The following is a 15,465-nucleotide window of genomic DNA, read 5'->3' on the forward strand; positions in this document are numbered from 1 at the left end:
CAACCGCACGCATGGTGAACAAATCCAAGTATTGTATCTTGACCATATGACTACACAATTCATAAGTGCCTATGGTCTGCACTATATTAGATCTAGGATTTTGTGTTGGGAGATTTAAGGATTCACATAATTAATTTAACACCATTGCACGTGAATCTCTCTTCCAATCAATTACAAACTAGAATGAGGCCCGTAGTCCTAGAGCCTTGGTCTTTCATGTATACGATTACAAGGTAAGCGTCCTTCAGAGTTGCATGCATCTCCCTTCCGGGAGCTTCAAGCTGGATAAAATCACAAAGCTTCAATTACAGATAATCTTCACCGCAGATTATATTAGAATATGGGAAGTGCTAGCAGCATATCCCAGAATATTTTGGCATTCCTAGTCAATGCATGGCTGGATGGTAATGCCTTGGCAATCAAAGCAAGCAGCCTTCCTACTGCCAAAGTAGCAACCTACATCAAAGTAAATCATGTCAATCTTGTAAGTCTTTCTAGCTACATTTGCGTATTTCACAAGACAGAACTCAAGTCAAATGCTATTAAAAAGGCTACCCACACCTTCTAAAAGCACAAACATACAATCGCAGCGGATAGGGCCACAAACATACAGGAATATGTTTGGAATTTTCCTCCGGATTGTAGCTGAGACACGTATAAAAGATTGTGTACAGCAGCAGGAGTGCTTCTTGAACTTCCTTCTTGTTCAATCCGCAATCTTAAATTGATGCAGAAAAGCAAAGTCCCCACAAAGGCATTAACATACTTGACGGCTCTTTTAGTATCTAAATATGACGTATACATTTGGGGCACCCATGAGAACTAAAATATGGATGGGCTCCCCTCCCTATTAAGTTTTCTACTCATGAAGCCACTACTGATTTCCTTAAGGCAGACATAGTTGGTGATAGGCTTTTTGCATGATTTTAAGGAAATAATCATTCCCTGCACTTCCTTCACCTGTAGAGTTCATCATTATGTATTTCAAACAGATCGAATGTAATTATTTAGACGCTAGGTACTTCCATGGAAGGGCCTGAAGGGGTTCATTACTTGTTCTTATCACTTTCTAATGTACCCCCACTCTTTCTGATGTATCCCCATTGTGCTACACTTAAGTCTTAACTGTAGACTGAGAGTGACAATCAAACATATATGGACATTGATAGTTTCCACCTTGAGAATTTCTCAAAAAAGATGGACCAATTGTTGAAGCAGTCAACAACAAGCCAACCCACCTGCAAATAGATGTTTGCTCTGTCCAGAAGTTCAAGGGCCACAGACATTGTACACCACATTTGATATTCATAAATGAAGTTCATGCACTGGGCCATCTTGATCCTTATCTATAGTTGCTAGTACATTACTTTGAACTGCAGTAATGATTAAAGTGCCGATACCCATGCATTCAGAACCAACAAGCTTGTCACAAAGTCCTGGCTAGCATTGTTGAAGCCATCCCCAACGCCTTCCTCATTGAGCCATGCAATAACAATCACCATTACTCTCAAGACCCCAAGCATTTTTTTAGTTTCTACCAATCTTCGGACCAGTCAATTTATGGATCTGTTGGGTGTAGAGATGGTCTGTCGGCTTGGCATGATTGGATATTCTTGTCAACCCTTCTCGCATTGATGTTATCTTAAAGCCTTCCGAAATTGGTATCATATGGTGCTTTTCGTGGAAATTCCATGCAACTCTGCAATTTTGGCCCACACGATTATTATCTCATATTTGTGATCCCTACACAGAGTTTAGATGCACACTTCTGGAGCAACATTCGATATTAGGGTTTTGATGCGCTTTAATTTCGGCTCACTTTTCACCCGAGTAGCATGCTAGCATGTAACAGGCTGGTTGGAAAGTTTTTGGCTCAGTGTTCACCGTAGTAAAAGTATAGTCACACACCTCCCACAAACACCCAAACACACAAACGTGTGAACTTTGCACAAGCTGTAAAAAACCACCCTATCACCTTTTAATGTGTCTGTAAACTTCTCATATCTTTATATAAAAGTGAATTTTACTTATTCACTCCCTCCTCATTCTCATTCCTTGCCACCCCCCATTCATGTTCTGTTTCTAGCTTTGTTTCCCATTCCCTGCTCCCATTCCATGTTGTTATAGTGCTACACGTGAAGGAGATGAAGATAGTTGTATAACAGTGTAGCAAACTAGATAGAGTTCACACAAACAGAAGAATCTGGCCATGAGCATCAATACTCCCCCTTAGACCCTTGGCGTGCATGAACTCCCAAGGAGCACAAATGAGGAAGAAGCAAAGGCATGAGAGAGCCCTTGTACAGACATCTGCCTTATCATCCAACATTGTGGTACTTGTGAGGAAAAATAGGACTCCTAGAAAAAACAAAATGTATGAAAATGACTGACACAGTAAACTCAGAAAAAATAAAATGCGAAAGGAAGAGCTGAATGAATAAATTCAAGGACCAACCAACTATGCAAGACGTTAGGATAATCTTGAATGCAGCAACCTACCAATGTCAATGTCAAATGCTGATGAGAAGATAGCAGGCAGCAACACAGGTGGGAGGAGAGCCAAAGTGCAGTTCCTGATGTGGAAGGGGATACCAAGGCAAAGGAGATGCTGGACAGTGGCAAAACAAAGGAGACTTGTCGACGTAGAGCAGCCCAGCACAGCAACACAGCCACCAATGTTGGCGATCAGCAGAGGGAAAGGCAAGAAAGGCCAAAACATAGCAGCTAGATAGTATCTCAAGGTGCAGGCCGCATGCTCCATGGAAAACACAACAATTTTGATGATAGCGACAGCTGCAAAGGGCTGGAAATGACTTAGACAAGGCCGAAAACAACAGTTGACAGCTCCTAGAGACTAATGGCAGCAGGGACGCAGCAAGCTAGGATTATGGCAATGATCATAAGAGAGGACAACTGATGATGGCAAGGACGACGAAGGTAGGGAGTGGAGAGTTGGAACTGATGTGCACATAATGAGGGATGTAAGTGGCAATGACTTAACAATTCCCTATTATAGAACTTTCTGAGCCTGTTATCCTAGCAAAGTTCTAGAAAACAGTTTTAATGGAAATAATTCTTTCTGGAACCCTTTGACAGCCACAAAAATGCAATAGAGTCAGTCTAGAAATTTCTGGGTCGCTTAACACCCCAAAGCTGATCAAGTCATGGCAGTTTCTAGGTCCCTTTGCAACCGTGTCAAGAGCATCGCTGGCCCAAAAAGAATGATCAAAGGGAATGAGAAACAGGCTCTTCATCCAATCCAAGAGGTGCCACCCCAAAGAGACCAAGGTGTTGAACAAGTAAAATTAGAGCCCTGAATTGTTCTGAAATTATCATGAATTATGTCCTAATTTAATTCCTATAAATGTGAAAAAGAAGTGATTATTTATTTGTGGCAGGACAAAAGGCTAAAAGCTCCCTCTAAAAGGAAATTGTGCACATCTTGGATCTTTCATCTCTAATCATTCTCTCCTTGCACCAGCCTTTGTTCTTCATCACTTCATCTCTCCTCGCTCCAACAGCCATCGCCAACACTCCCCTCTGCTGCATTTTGCAACTGTCCTGCACAACGACCACCCTCATCCTGCAATGATCATCCTTCCCTCAGCATCATGGTGAAACCACTGCTGTTCAGATGGCTGCCTGCCTGCTATTGCCAGCCTGCTCAGGTTTGTTCATGCTATCTAGAGGCTTCATCAGGTTCATTTTCATCCCTGAGGACTCCTGCTGCATCAGCTGCTCAACAAAGGCTGCCATATCATCATTCCAGCCTGAACATTGCTGTGTTTTATTGTTTCTCTATCATTATGCAATAGGGAAGCATTATCTCGACATCAAACAGGTAGATTGCTGCTGCATTTGGGATCCGTCTCGGGTAAGACGCTCTTAAAGTTATGGGCATCTTCAACGCCTCTCAGCTCACCTCTACCTTGGTCATCAAGACACAAAGGCTTGAGGTCCCTTTGTGCTGAGCTAAAAATGCATTATGAACTAGTTAGCTCTTTCAAATAGCCCCAAAAGATGTAAATTAAGAAACTTTCATTAAAAAGAAACGTGTTCCTAGAGAATGTTTGTGTCTCATAAGCCAAACCTTAATTTGGGAGGATCCACTCATCTACAATCGATGGGCTGCCCCCTACTTAGTCCATCCTTATTTTCCAGATTGTTGGCACCTACTATTCACGCCCCTTCTAGCAGATATCTCAATTCAAGGTTGTTCTCCTCCAGCTGGTGCATGCTTCTAGACTATCCTACTGCCGGCGACTGTTTTCCAGCCTGTTGCCATCACTCGCAAGCTATGTTTTTCTGTTATTGATCTGTTCCAGCCTACATTCACCACTCGGCAGCTGTCACTTGCAGCTGACATCATCATCTTCACCTTCATTTACTGTCCAGTACTGCCATATAGCCTGCAACATCAAATCTACTGTGTTTTACTACTGCAGCTGTCATCTGCATCATCTTAACTGTTTTCAATCTGCTACCTACTCTTCCAAACAGTCCAACTTCATCTAGCATTGATCTAGACTCTCCATATTTGCATTTATTGTTAACATACACTTTCAGAGGCTGTGTACTATGTTTCAGGATCCATATAAAGGACCACACACTCTCCATCTCACTCTCTACCCCAATCTAGAGAGACACATGAGTTCAAGGTTTTGTATTCACCCTATATAGTGTGTTTACTACATGAGCATTGTATTTATTCTTCATTTGACTTGATCCTCATGCATAGAGCTCAACAACAACTAGAAGGTAATCTTGATTATTTCTAAAACCAACCTTCCTTCCGTGGATGGGTGGTAATTTCTTGAATACAACTTAGTTACAACAGCAACATTTATTACAAAACTGAGAAATGCAAATTAACTCACAATCTTGGACAATGGACGCCTTGTTGGCCCCAAAAGTGGTGCCCCTTTTGGTATTTCTTTAACTTAAATGAAGAAGAAGTCGATGTACAATGGGATTTTCCCAATCCCTTTCCATATTCCAACTCCCCTTGCTGTCCAAAATGACTAGCAAGTCTTCAATCTGATTTGCCCCTTGATTCGGGTAGTCACCTCAAATTCATTCATTTGTTGGTTCCTCCACTTCAATTTGACTGAAAACAACTTCAGCCTTGTTGAATCCAAGCTTCCAATTTCTGGCATGCTTCCTGAGACTTACTAAACCCCAAATTGTGCCACTACAAATTAGGATTTATAGTAAAGAAATTTGAATCTTCTCAATCTTTGGTAATCTAAATGTTGTAATCTTTTGAGCAAAGCTGTAGAAAGGCTAGGAGATGAGAAAGAATTTTGAGGAGAGAGAAAATTCAAACTTTCTTCGTGAAAAACTAAAGAAAATCAATCATTTACTGCTACTGCCTTGCCTCAACAGCTTGTAGATGCTATCACCTATTATTGGAAACCCTCTCCCTACTGTCCCTACAATTTGGGGGTCCCCAAGAGCTGTCGCCTACATCCAACCTGCTCTTTTCTGCTAGAAAATAAAGAAAAAACAATCCCAATCAGTTCCAACAGCTCCCCACAATTCACAACACCAGAATGGTCATGTTTTCCCTCTTCTTCAGCCTCTCACCAACCTTCATGGATAAGTTTTCCAAATAGCAACCTTCCCAAATGGCTTTTTCAGCATTATCCATAATTAAATAGTTTTCTGTCTTTAAATACTGAAAATTAATCTAATATTATTTCACTACCCAAAAAAAATGTGATTGGCCAATAATTTAATTGGCTAGGCGACTCTCATTCTTGAGTGTCTCAATGCCATCTTTAACAATCAGAGTGATGTTAGGTACCATTAAGTGCCACTTCTCTAGTGTCACCAACTAACACTTATAGCCAAATGAATACTTCCTTTCACAACCAAATTTATCTTCCAAGCAACAAAGATGGTTAGCTACTCTTCAAGGATATGATTTTGAGATATCCTATATGGCTGGAAAAGATAATGTGATGGCGGATACCTTGTCAAGAATATGGACATGTATCTCTACCATTTCAACTGTGCATAAAGATTGGATCCCTGGCATTCATGGAGAGTATTTGCTTGATGAGCAAGCATACAAAATGATGAAGGAATTTAGCAAGGCAAAGGAGAAGAGTATCCAAATTATAAATGGCATAACAGTCTTTTATGGTACCAAGGACAGGTTTTCTTGACTCCTCAATTATCTTTCAAAGACTGCATTTTGCAAGAGATGCACTCTTCACCTTTAGCGGGACATCATGGTTTATTCAAAACTAGTACACTAAATAGTGATCTCCTAGACAACATACTGTCAGCTAGAGTACCCTGAATGTATATTGAATACATCCAAGATCCACCACATCTAAAGCTATCCATCTCACTAAGGAGCGAAGGTGCTAGCTCCCTCACGAGCATCAAGTAATATTCTGGACCCTTGCTCTACATAATTTTATTGAGCCCAAATTAAAGTTGGCTCTAAATGAAAAGCATCAAGGTAAAGCTGCAACAACTGAGGATGGTTTGCCAAGTTATCCTCCTCCATCCATTTAGCATACATTGGTGAATAATTTTGAAACTTCACCAAGTACCTTCTAGAAACCTTACCCTTGATCTTCCACTTTGTGTGTCAAAATTTGCTCTGGTACTAGTATTTCATCAAGCTCTTCAACCTCAAGTTGAATTTCAGCAGATACATTCTCTAGCACATCACCATGAAAAGGCCTAAGCAAGCTCACATGAAATGCATTGTATATTCGCCAATGTGGAGGCAATTTCAGCCTCTAGCATGCATCAGTGATCCTCTCCAATACTTGAAATGGTCCATAGTATCTTGTAGACAGCTTTGGATACAATCGCTCTTTGCCCTTCATCTTTTTCAGCCGTGCCTATTTAAAATGCAACAATACATAATCACCCTTTACAAAGTGCAAAGCATGCCTGTGATGATCAATTGTCCTCTTTTTCTCATCCTAAGATCTTTGAATTGCATACTTAACCTTTTGATAAGTTGCCATGCTTTCCACATAGCAATCAACCTCAAACATCTTATCTTTTGTGTGCAAAATAGGAGATACTTTCTTACCACCCTCTACCACTTCAAAAGGAGTCTTACTAGCAGAACTATGCACCGTGTTATTATATGCAAACTCGACCGATGGCAAATATTGTTCCCACTACGCCTTGTGGTTTGATACGTAGCACTTCAAAAGATCTAACACTGTGGAATTAGCCTCCTCAAACTGACCATCAATTTGTGGATGGAAGGATGAAGAGAATTTCATCAACATTGTGTCCATGTTCTCAAATAATCCTTTCCAAAACAAACTTGTCATCCATGGGTCACGATCACTAATGATCGACTCTAGCATACCATGATACTTAAACACATGCTACATTAAAAGACGTGCCATATGATCAGCCTTGAAACCCTTACAAGAATGAAGTGGGCTTGTTTACTGAACGTGCATATGATAGTCCATATCCCATCATTTCTTGTAGGTGTGCATGGAAGCTCAAAGATAAAATCCATAGCAAAGCTTTGTCAAGGCCTGTCAAGAATAGGCAAGGGCTGCAATGTCATCTTTTCTTTTAATACATCAAATCCTATTCCACTACTGTCCATCTGAATGGCATTTTCTTCTTCTACAAAGCATGCAATGAAGAAGCGATTTCAGTAAAGTTCTGTGCATACTTCTTGTAGTAGAAACATAGACCCATAAAGTTGTAGATCTCATGAACATTTCGAAGATGTAGCCATGAACGAATTATCTCAACCATAGGAGGATCCATACGAATGCCATCAACCAATACAATGTGGCCCAAAAAGTGAATCTCATATAAAAAGAATTCACTTTTCTTGTCATTAATCAACAACTGATGCCTGCGTATCTCATTGAATACTATTGCCAAATTTTTGTGATGCTCAACCTCATTCTTCAAAAATGCAATCATGCCATCAAAGAAAGTGCCCACAAATTCCCTATGTTGCTAAAAGATGTGATCGATGCATCATTCTATTGAGCATGGTAGGAGTATTCGTAAGCCCAAATGGCATAACAAGAAACTCATACAAACCAAAAGATGTTCAAAAGGCTATCTTGAATACATCCTCAGGCCTAATCCGAATATGATAGTAACCACTTTTCAAATATATACAACTAAAGGTGGCTGCTCCCTCCAATCTATCCAAGATATCATCAATTCTAGGGATCGGAAATCTATTCTTTATCGTAATTTCATTCAAAGAACAATAGTCAATGCACATACGCCATAACCCATCCTTTTTCTGCACTAAAAGCACTAGAGAACAAAACAAAGATGAACTGGGATGAATCAGTCATTTCTCTAACAGCTCATTGACCTGACTCATAATCTTCTCCTGTTGGGCTGCACTAACCATATAAGGTGGCTTATTAGATGGGCTACTACCAAGGATCAAATATGTGTCATGATCCTTAGGCCTTTTAGGTGGCAAGTATCCTGAAAGTAATTGAAAAAAGCAATCAACATACATTTGAAAAAATAACATGCAATCTTTATCCAAACTAGTCACATTCCCATTATCACTCTTATCCTTAGTAAAAACCAAGTAAGTTGAAATATGATTTTTCATTACTTTGAAAACAACAGAAGCAAATACAAGGACAGATTTCCCCCTTTCAATTTTACATCCAAAGTATAAACTTTGCCTCTATAAAAGAGGATCATAATCTTATCATAAGCATTAATCATTGCATGCACATGATGGCACCAAGACATACAAAGCAAAACATTAGATCCTTCCAATGGAGCAATAAAGAATTCTCTGTTGTCCACATAACTCTAAATGTGAAAACAAAGCTTTTCAATGATAGTTTCTTAAAAGTAGCTTTCAACCATTTTGGAATGATTTTATGTAAAAAAGAAGGATTGGCGAAATCGCGCAATGCGCGATCGCGATTTTCAGACAATGAACAACACTCTAAACTGAGAGAAGAAAAATGAGTGATCTAGGAGTATTTTGGCCAATTAAGCTTGTATTTTACCCCCCTTTTGGAGTCAATGAAAGCATCAAATTGGCGGACTGAGCAACATAGAGGAAGATATTATTTTATGCACGTTTTTGTCTACAAGAGTTTTATCTTCTTATAATGCAAAAATAAATTGACGGGCTTCGCCTCTGTGAGTATTCTTCTACATCTTCTATTTCTTCGAACCCCTTCTCTTCCGTCTACTCCTCTCCTTGAATCTCCCTTCACCGTGCTGTCTCTTACCCCCGCGGTAGACTTTCAACCCCAAACGATCCGACAATGGTAAACCCGACGTGAAAGTCAGTAGCAGGTGTGTAAAGATGGGGGATTCTGCTGGTTCAAGTAGTAGTAATACTTTACAACAGATGATTGCTTTGTTGCAGCAACAACAACAACAGCAATTGTTGTTACAACAGCAAATGCAAACTCGGTAGGAAGCAAAAAGAATTGATTCTTTAGCTATGAATGCATTACAAACAATAGAACAAGAATTAAAACAATTTAAAGATTAAAATGTTTCGGCCTTCATCTTGTTGTATGAAGAAAAGATGTTTCATGGAATACCGTAATATACATAGAGTCGGTAGTTTCTCTCGTTTGGCCATACATGCTTTGTACGATCTAATTGATAAGTTACATAGAAGAGATGCTGATTGGACAATTTTTAAGAAAGCTTTGAGAAAAGAGTTTCTCTTGAAAGATACAGGATTAGTAACTAAAAAGATATCTATAGATTGGATTGAAAAGCCCAATTAAGGGTTGATTGCTACAGCTTTGCTCCGTGATTTTGAAAGTCGATATGCGCAGCTGGATGCCGATGAGCAACAATCATTGGAGAGCTAGAAAATTGATTTGTTTAGAAAATGCCTCTTCTGAAATGAGATTGAAATGAGATTGGGCTAATGTAGCTAAGACAGTGCATATGTTGATAAAGAGAGATCGGATGAAATTAAGATGGAGTACAGGCACCACACTAGCTAGTGCTCAAAAGGGGGATGGAATTGCAACCAAAGCACTTGTAGCTATGGTGAAATAACAAGCTATACATGCTGATCCAGCTCTTAAAGGTGATGCTATGGATAAATTAATCAAAGGCATGTGTGATTTGAGACTGAATTTAACAGAAATCTATGCAAAGGTCAAAAAGTTAGATACTAAGGTAAAAGAGAAGGCTCAGGCAATAGTCCAAAGACCCTATAGAGAAGGATACAAGAGGAGATGCATTTGATGTGATAGTTTACAGCATGAAAAGCAAGATTGTACAACCTATCGTAAAGTGAAAGCAAAAAGGTTAGTCTTTTGAAAAGATGGTAAAATGTATGCAACAGAAATTGGTCTTCCAATAGAGCCAAATTTTGAAAATGATGACGTGCAGAAGAGAATGGAAAATATGGATGCAATGACAACATTTGTTGCCATAGATGCAAGCACATATGAGTTGAGAATTAAAAGAACCAATGAAGCTCGTAAAGGAGACATGGCTGAAACAAAATCTCGTATTTGGATGCAAGCATTAGATTGCATGGAAAATGGCAAAACAACAAAGTCTGAATTGGCTGATGCAAGTCAGAGTATACGAGGAAGAACAAGATGGAATGCACCAATGGACTTATTTTCAATCTATGCTTATTTGGCTGAGATTCATAATCAAGAAGCTCTTATGGAAGAAAAGAAAAAAAGAGATAAGGACATTGTTGGTCCTTCCTCTTCAAGCTCATCTAAATGCATAACACGAAGTAAAATGGAGCAACTAAAAAAGGCTGAAAAAGCCATACTTGAGCATGTTATGGAGGATGCATCTCAAGAGAAAAAACAAGAAGGAAAGAAAAGGGGAAAGCAATCCGGTTACAAGTTACAATCGGATCTTGAGATTGCCACAAACCTTAAAAAGGTCTTAAAAGATCGCATATTTGGTAGTAGAGTGAAATTCACACTTGGGGAAGTTCCTAGAATTGAAAAGTGTGAATTTCATGATGCAATCGTTGATGTGGTAAAATGAAAAAGACAATTTAATGGTAAAGTTTTACAAGCATTGATGCAGATTAACGAAGACATAGAAAAACAACTTCAGAGGAAATATAATGATACATGTAATACTAATTTGGAGCAGATTGATGGGAGTGTAACAACAAGCTTGTGGCTAAAATTGGTCTTATGGACGACAATAAGCATAGAGAGAAGGCTATGTATAATGGGGATGTCCATCAACAAGCACATGAAAAAGAATATGCTCATTTTATTCCAAATAGTTATTATTCACGAACGCATTGGGCTCGTGCTACAACAAAGACAATTGTTAAAGTGGAAGAAAGGGAGACGCCTTGCATAGCTCTCTTGGACCATAGTTCTAAAATCAATGTTATGGCACACAGCTTGTATAAGAATGGAGGTTGACCGATTGATGTAGATCCGGGATGGTGCATGCAAGTAGCAAACAATTCATCAGGGGAATCTTTATGCGACTTATTCGAATGTACCCGTGACTACTGGAGATATTATAGATGAATATCATTTTTTTGTGCAAGATTCATGTAGTTATCTGGTGATTTTGAGGCAACCCTATAGTCTTGAATCAAGGCTAGAAACAAAAGCCTTGGATGATGGTTCTTCAAATGCTTGCGTTCGGAGTAAAGATAATACAAAGGCAGTACAGTTTCTCACCATTTGTGTAAATCACCCCCGCAATAGGGATAGGCTACGGAATAATCCCATGCCACCTAATGCACAAGAGTTTAAGGGTTTTTAGACAGCACTATTGTAAGTGGAGGCTATGGCAATGCCTCTAGAAAGATAATTATGCCTCCAAGAAAGGGAAAATTTGTGTTTGTCTGGATTGCAGGAGAATGGACAACATGTAGTCTTGGCAGTTTTAAAAATATTTCAACCAGGTGCAAGGCTGACAAGAAATATGTAGGATAGGCTGAAAAAGAGTTGAAGACATATGGTTTGATGGCTACAAATGAAAGTATTTCAAGGCTATTTTCAAGGCTGGTTGATGTTGATACAGTGGCTGAAATTTCAGCAGCAATTAATGCTGAAAACAGGGCAGAAAAAGAGGTTATTTATGTTGACACTTTAGAGATGTATGAAGTCATTCAAGAGTTTGCTGAGCATGAATGTTATGGGTTGTAAAACAGGACTGAACCAAGGATGGATACAAAGTACAAAACAATTGCAAAGGGGGTTAAGCCTATGGCTTTGCCTTTACTACCTGAAAGTGATGGGTTAGCCGAAAAAGTGACTCAACAGCCTAGTTTACGAGATCCACATGGAGTAGGACATAAATTTACAACTGAAACTTTACAAAAGCTGAAAATTGGTGATACAAACTTTCTTTTGCTTGCAAAAAAACTTGTTTCTTGCAAATGTTAGCAAGGCATGGGAAAGCCTTTGCGTTTCAACCAGATGAAATTGGATATGTTGATCCAATTGCACCTATGGTGATCTTTACAATACCTCATGTGCCATGGAATTTAAAGCCTATTCCAGTACCTTGAGCATATTTTCCTAAGTTGTTGGAGCTTTTGAACAAGAAGATCAAGATGCGGATTTTGAAGCTCTCTTCAGCTCCATATTCAAATCAGTGGTTCACTGTTCCAAAGAATAATGACTCTTTGAGATTTATACAAGATTTACAACCAATTAATAAGGTCACCATAAGGAATGTTGGATCAAGCCCAATAGTAGATGAATTTGCAGAAGCATTTGCAAGCAAGGCAATTTACTCTATGGGAGATCTATATTCAAGATATGATCAATTCCAGCTTGCATTAGAAAGCCGAGATATCATTACCATGAAGACACCACTTGGATTGGTTAGGATGTGTACGCTTCCACAGGGAGCAACCAATTTAGTGGCACATATGATGAATGCTATGCATAAAGTTTTAAGAGAGTATATTCCTCAATTGACCTTGCCCTTTCTTGATGATATGCCAATCAAAGGATGTGATATCTATGAGAAGAATGAAGAGTTGAATGAGGATGTAGAAGATTTGTGGCTGATCATATTTTTTATTGTAACACGATTTTGAGTTATCTTGAAGAAGTGCATTTGACTCTGTCAGGAGAAAAGTCGGTTTTGGGAGTGAATGAAGTATTAGTTATTGGGCGCATGTGTGGACCATATGGGAGAAAGCCCTCATCAGTAAAGATTAAGGCCATAAGCAAGATGCAAGAGACATGTTCGAATGTATCCAAGGTGAGAAGATTTTTGGGTGCATGTGTCTTTTACTTGATATGGATTCTGCATTTTGCTCATGTGGTTGAAAGTTTATATCAACTCTTGAGAAAAGGGCAAAAGTTTTGGTGGGGGAAACAACATACGAAGGCCATTCAGAAGTTAAAGAGCTTATTGATTTCAGCCCCAACACTAAAGAGAGAAAATTATAAGAATGGGCAGCCTATTATTCTCACCGTGGATACAAGCCCAATTGGCATTGGTTGAGCAGTGGGTCAGAATAATACTGATGGGAATAGGTATGCCATTCAGTTTGGAACAAAGGTCCTTAATGAACGGCAACACCGGTATTCTGAAGTCAAAAGAGAGCTTTGGGGTGTAGTGACAGCCCTTAAGTGTGATAGGGAGTATTTTATGGAAGCTCATGTAGTAGTAGAGACTGATTGTCTACCTCTATTGGGCATGATAGTGAATTGCTCAAATCCTAATATTGCCATGTTACGGTGGATTGCATATATATAGTCACTTAACCCTGATTTTCAGCATATTGCAGGTAGAAAAAACCTCGTGGCTGAAATGCTTTCACGAGCAAGCTTTGAAGATGAAGAGGAGCTAATGGAAGACGAAGAGGATGATGTGATAGGTGCTGAAAACGACTTTATGACAATAGGGAATGAATATGCAATTGTTGTTACTGTAGGTACAACTATGGCATAGTTACCTGGAACAAGAAACGAGAACGAGAACGGGAGCAACGTCCAAGGTGGGGGAACGGAAACGAGGGAATGGCACATGACTTAAGTGCCCCAAATATACCGTGCATGACCAAGTTGCCCCAAAGAATGTCCCTCTAATTGCCCCAATGCCTCTCAATGCTCTAAATTGACCTGCATGTCCCAAAATTGACCCGATTATCCCCATAGCTCCAAATTGCTCTGAATTGCCCCAATTATTCTAGTTTCCCTTGAAATTAGACAATATAAATGAATGATTACCTTGGAATTGAGAATAGGCTGAAATTTTATTGTGATTTGCAAGAGTTTATAATGCATCAAATTTGAACTTTGCATGGACTCCTGATTGGCTTGTGGATTGTCTTGACACTTTGAATATTCAATGACAGAGAGAGAGAGAGAGAGATAAGTGTGTGTACATTAGGCGATGGAGATGGCTGAACATGTGTTAAAAGGAGTGTGATACAAGCAAAAAGAAAAAACGTGAAAAAATGCAAAATTTTTGTCAACATGCTTGGAACGACCATTCCAAACAAGGAACAGTAGGGGAAATGGCAAGAAATGGCCTTGGGAACAGCAAGGAACGTTCCTTGGCCGTTTCACGTCCTCCAAGGGTCTGGAACGCATTAAACTGTCCCTACAGGCCGGAACAGTCGTTCCCTGTTTCTACGAACTATTGTAATAGGGATTTCAACAGTAAAAAAAGAGCTTACAACCATGGAGAAAAGATGGAAAATAGAGAGAAAGCATCATCAGTGTTATGCTTCAATAAAAACACAATTCTTGGAAGAGTTGTATGAGGATGATTGGCTGAAAATAGGCCAATATCTCAGCCGCATGACAAAGAAGACTGAGTGGTCTCAAGCAGAATTCAAAAGGATTAAAAGAAAAGCTTATGGGTTTTTCTTGAAAGATGGATATTTATGGAAGCATGCAAAGAAAAAGAGAGGGGCTCCAGTATATGTATTGGGAGATGGGGCTTCTCAACAACAGGTGATGCAAGAGTTTCATGAAAGCTTATGGGCTAGACATAGAGAAGTTTAGGGCACATTTGCCAAGATCAAAGAAAAGTATTGGTGGCAAAACATGTATAAAGATGTGGAGCATTATGTGGAATCATGCAGTGCCTGTCAAATGTATTCCATGGTAAAGCATAGAGATGGGTTGCAACCGGCCTATCCATTGTCTATGCATTACAAATGGATAGTTGACTTAATTACTACGCCTGCAGGTTTATGGAATATGAGATATCTTGTGCTTGTAGGAGAAAACTTGACAAATCAAGTGGACAATTGGACATGGATGAGGCTCGTGACTTCTTTTCACAATTGGGTATCAAGTTGGCTTTAACTTCAACCTATAATCCTAAAGCAAATGGCAAAAGTGAAAGAGATCATCAGCCTATCATTAAGGCATTAGCAAAGTCATACAAGGGCGGGATGAAAGAGTGGCCAAGAATGTTACCCTTTACTTTATAGGCTGATAGGATCACTTACAGTACAATTATAGGGTATATGCCTGCTGAATTAATGTATGGACAACAGCCAATCATGCCTATTAAGGA

General features: G+C 39.3%; 1 protein-coding gene across 1 annotated transcript in view; it reads right to left on the reverse strand.

Moving 5' to 3' along the window:
- Positions 1 to 245: 245 nt before the first annotated feature.
- Positions 246 to 15,465, reverse strand: part of LOC148038920 (uncharacterized) — a 49,474-nt gene continuing 34,254 nt past the window's right edge. Inside the window, exon 3 of the mRNA XM_087675293.1 lies at positions 246 to 456. Within this exon, the coding sequence (XP_087531419.1) occupies positions 334 to 456 (123 nt within the window). The 3' untranslated portion in view covers positions 246 to 333. The remainder of the gene's footprint in view (positions 457 to 15,465) is intronic.

The sequence above is a fragment of the Lygodium microphyllum genome, chromosome 3 (genome assembly GCF_053477565.2).
Source record: "Lygodium microphyllum isolate KBCC chromosome 3, Lygodium_microphyllum_v1.1.10, whole genome shotgun sequence".
Lineage (NCBI taxonomy): Eukaryota > Viridiplantae > Streptophyta > Polypodiopsida > Schizaeales > Lygodiaceae > Lygodium > Lygodium microphyllum.